The sequence below is a fragment of the Octodon degus genome, unplaced genomic scaffold, assembly GCF_000260255.1.
Source record: "Octodon degus isolate 3935 unplaced genomic scaffold, OctDeg1.0 scaffold00030, whole genome shotgun sequence".
Lineage (NCBI taxonomy): Eukaryota > Metazoa > Chordata > Mammalia > Rodentia > Octodontidae > Octodon > Octodon degus.
In genome coordinates, this window is record NW_004524606.1 from 3,127,389 (window position 1) to 3,132,075 (window position 4,687).

The window sequence follows — 4,687 nt, forward strand, 5'->3', positions numbered from 1 at the left end:
CTGTTATCCATATTACCAGGTATATGCATGTAAAATTGGAAGAAGAAAAAAAAGAAATGTATATGAAATTAAGAAGAGAAAAAGTTCAAACAATTGAAAAAAGGAGATCAAACAAATAAAAGCATTAACTGCTTTTTTCCATAGACTAGCAGAAATGCACAGTACAGTTGTCCAAACCACCCTGCTTACATACATAAGTAAATCTCTTTCCCCTACTCCCTCTCCTGTCCTTTTCAATTCAATTTTTTGGGCAATTCAACTTTTTCCTTTTGAATAAGTTCATTTCCTTTACCCAGTGTATTAGTTACTCTTCTCTTGTTGTTGGGACAAATACCTGACACTGAAAATGAGGGAAGGAAAGGTTTATTTAGCTCAGTTACTGGAGGCTTCAAGACACTGTCCCCCGCTCTGCAGGGTCTCAAGGAGAGGCTGGGTGCTGCTGTGTCCAGGATGACCCTTTCCGCATCTCTGAGGGAGTCCGCTAGCTGGGGGAGTGGGGGGAGAGGGCACAGCGCAGGCTGTCAGTTTAATGAGCTGACACCCATAGAGCCCCTCAAGCTCTGTCCTGGTCCTCTGTTCCTATTCCTCAAGCCACTCACTGTTCCTCCAGCTGGAACTGCCCCATGACCTACATGAGGCTTTGTGAGGACAACTAGACACAAACCATAACACCCAGTATGTATTGTGCCCTTCAGATTCCATTTTCTCTTTCAGGTTCTCACGCTAAGGAGACAATACAAAGTTTGCACATGTAGGTCTGATTTATTTCACTTAAGAGTATGTTCTCTAGTCAGCATCAGTGATTTCATGGGTGAACCATTCCTGATCCATAGTTGCAGGGTCCTGGAATATACCCCTGGGCATGCGGGGGTCTCAGGCAAGTCCCTGAGAAGAATAAGCAAAGGCCTTTGTAATATGACAGAGCTGCTGCCTCTGGCCACACTAGCCCCAAGAGTAAGGGTTTGGCTTCATCAATCAAGCTTCCTCAATATTTCTGACTTCTGTTTTTTTGAAAATATAAGCATGCCCTGCCCTATTCTTCTCAAACTTCCAGCATTCTGACTGATAACTCAAGGAAACTGAAAAAGGACACTATACACAGTAAGTCCTCAATTTATGGACATTCAAATTGCCAACTTCCACAAGTACAGATTTCATGTTATGAGCACATGTAGATGCAAACAAACTGCAGAAGCAGCACATGTGTCTACATTGTCACAGTCATGCTGTGTGCTTACTGTACAGTATGATAGTGTGCATTAGTATAGTGCTCAATCAGAGCCCAGCATGTGTAGAAGCAAGAGGAAAAACAGTGGTGATGTGGAGGGGACCACTAAGAAGCAAAAAAGCAATATACATTGTATATTCATGTCAAAGCTGTGTAAGATTCACTTTGTCCAAGTTACCAATGAATCCAACTTAGGAACATTCTCCTTATGAATGAGCAGAACTCATTCACAAGTCAGGGACTTACTGTATTCAGTTACTAAGGGAATATTTTGTTTCTCCCAAGAAACTCCCATGTCTCTTTGCCTCTCCAAATCTGAAGGAACAGATGATTCTCATTGCCAAGTAGCCCACCACACACACATGTGCACATGTACATACACACGATCACATTCATACATATAGGCACACCCATAGAAAGGTGAGAACAAGTGAAAGGCACAGGACTCGGCAGAGATACTTTGGTCTTGCATTCTTGGCCCACTGAGAAAAGAGTGAAAGATTAGATTTTCTCTAGGGTGGCACTAAATTGAAACCACTGATCCATTTAACATCCATACATGCACAGCACAGACCTTATCCATGCACATACCTAGCCCCTCCCAACTGTGGGCTCCTGTGGAAATAACCCAGATCTTATGCTCCCTCTCCTCTGATCTTCATAGGCATCTAGCCTTCTTATGCCATTTAGCAGCAGGGAAAACTTAGGCCCAGAGACTTGGTGAGTGTCCAAGAGTGGGCAGCTTTCATGCCCTGGGAGCAAATGGCCCAATAAAGGAGGAACTCCAAAGAGTCAAAAAAGTAACAAAACATTTATTTTCAAAACATGACTGTCCAGCTGACCAAAGTCCTAAAAACCCTAGCATCATATTGCACACTGGGCTCTGCTGGCACACAGGAAGAGCTGGCATCCTGCAAGACTGAAGCCCCAGGCAGGACATGAGCAGGGAGGGCTTAACTCCTTGGCCAGTCTGTCCTCGCCAGGATAGGTGAAACCGGGGGTGGGGCGCTATATTAGCTCCTAAGCCACGCTGAGCCAGGTGTCCCCACCCTGCTTAGTTCCTCACAGGCAGGTTCAGGGGCACACTTGATCTTTATAAAACTGGCTTCTCAGAGCCCCTCAAAATGATTTACGTATTCTTTGCCCACTAGAGTAGCTAAGCGGCCCCCATCACCTGAGCAGACAGACGAAACACGCATAGAGCCACAGGCAGCGGCAGGCATGCTCTCTTGAGAAGCACTGTACCCAAACCCAGTCAAGTATGACCTGTGCCCATGTAGCTGGCCACCTACATGTGTGTTCAGGGTTCTCAAACAGCTGTGTCTTGGGCAGGAGCACCAGCATATCTTTAGGTCCTGTCCCACTGCCACTAATGCAGCCGCAGGTAGGAGGGGGCTGAGTAATTGAAGAGCAGGAAGTCCATCTTGTAGAGATCAAAGAGGCGCCGCTGGTAGAAGGGGCTGATGTCCTGGAAGAGCCGTGCGGCTTGGTCTCTCACAGCAGCCGCTTTGGGCCGTGGTGGCGTCGGAAAACTCAGCTTCGACTCACCCACCAAGTCCAGCACGAAGGCGGCATCCTCCGCCAGAGTCTCAAACTTGCCCACAACGTCGTAGCGCAAGCGGCAAGGATGGCAGAGCGCATGCGCGCGCTCCCAGTGCTCATTGAAGGGCTCGTCGCGCCGCGTGCGCGGATCCAGCAGGTAGCTCAGGAATTCTGCAAAGCGTACATCGTGGCCATGTGCCAGGGCGTCAGCGTGTGCACCGGGGCGTAGGCGCCGCACTATGCGCGTGCCATAGCGCCGCTGGAAGGCCTCGCTATAGGGCCTCGCGAATTTGTTGCGGTAGGCAGATGCCAGGCGCTCGAAAGGTTCGCGCACAAATAGGAAGGCCAAGTAGGCGCGCAGGCGCCTGTTGATTTCGGCGGGGCTGAAGTCTGCCAGCGAGGGCAGGCTGCCCGGCGCGTGCACCTGGTGCGCGGGGATGGCGCTGGGGTCGCCGTGGGCGCGGCCGCTCAGCGCCAGTAGCACGCGCTTCCAGTTGGTGCAGGCTACCTTGGGCACGTAGCAGTAAAGCAGGCCGTGAGCATCATCCACTAGCACGTGCCGCAAGTCTTCCGGGCGCAGCAGGTGTTGGCGACGCGTGAGGCGGCTGCAGGTGCGGCGAAGAAGGTCGCGCCGCTGCCGGTGCACCTCTGCCAGGAGTGAGGGTGGATTCTGCAGTGGACAGGGAGGATAGGGGTTCCCCTCAGAGCTGCTGGCCCTGCGCTTCTCTGGTCACAAGGGGGAGCTGCTGTGCTAAGGTTACAGGCCCAGGAACTGGCAGGGGCAGAGCACCTAGAGTTGAACCTCGAAGTGCCACCCATCACTGTGGTTTAGTACCCAGGTCCGATTCTGTACTTGAAATTAGGAGAAATGGAATCTAAGCTTGCAGAGAAACGGTGAAGGATATGACTACTCATGGGTGCTAGATCCATCAGGGGCACCATGAGGAATACAAACATGAATTGTTCCCGTGTCAGCATAAGCCCAGGTAGAGTATGACCTCAATGTGCGCAGTGTGACAACTGACACAAATTGCACAATGTTTACTAAAAGTAGGATGTTTATTTGTTGAAACTGTACTTCCGATTTGATTTGAAACTGTCTCATTGCTATCTGTTTATCAATAAAACTTTGAAAAAAACAAAAAAAAGAGATATGCTTGTATGTTTACTATATTTTAACAATCAATATAAATACGAACAATAATTTTCATGTTAATATTACTTAGTTCATGTTACTTTTGAACTTTTAAATGAAGAATCTTAAGGATCATTATATTATAATCTATTTTTACAATATAATCTAGTATTATTAAAAAGAGAGCTTTAGGGCTGGGGAGATGGCTCAGTGGAAGAAGCGCTTCCCTGGCAAGCGCAAGGGCCTGAATTCAATCCCCGGTTCGCAAAAAAATAAATAAATAAATAAGTAAGTAAAAATTTAAAATGTAAAAAAGAGAGAGAGCTTTAAGTCTCCTCATTTTTATATTTAGTAGATTAATTCTGGCATCTATTACACAAATTAATTTGTTCAGTCTTCTTTCAATAAGTAGAGGGTGTTTCATACATTTTATTCCACCTACAAACATAGTGGATTATGTGAAGTATCTTGTTTACTTTAACATTTTTCTGCTTCAGGCAGTATGGCTTGAAAATTAAAAATATAGTAATTTAAATGTCAAAAAAAAAGTAGGATGCTGTGTAAGAATTGTAATTCTGTTTAATTCCTTATAGAGAGGGAAGATGCACGCCTGTAATCCAAACATTTGGGAAGGCTGAGGAAAGAGGACAAGCTTGATCCCAGACCAGGCAACTTATCGAGCCATTATTCCAAATAAAAGTGAAAAATAATAGGAATGTAGTACAGAACAAAGGCCCTGGGTTCAATCCCCAGTAAAAAAAAAAAAAAAAAAAAAAAAAAAA

General features: G+C 46.4%; 1 protein-coding gene across 2 annotated transcripts in view; it reads right to left on the minus strand.

Annotated features, from left to right (window-relative positions):
* Positions 1-1,749: 1,749 nt before the first annotated feature.
* The window catches only part of Chst13 (carbohydrate sulfotransferase 13), a 22,918-nt gene continuing 19,980 nt past the window's right edge, over positions 1,750-4,687 (minus strand). For both annotated transcript variants that reach the window (XM_004629538.2, XM_023713340.1), the window contains one exon: positions 1,750-3,440. In XM_004629538.2, the coding sequence (XP_004629595.1) occupies positions 2,598-3,440 (843 nt within the window). In that variant the 3' untranslated portion in view covers positions 1,750-2,597. The remainder of the gene's footprint in view (positions 3,441-4,687) is intronic.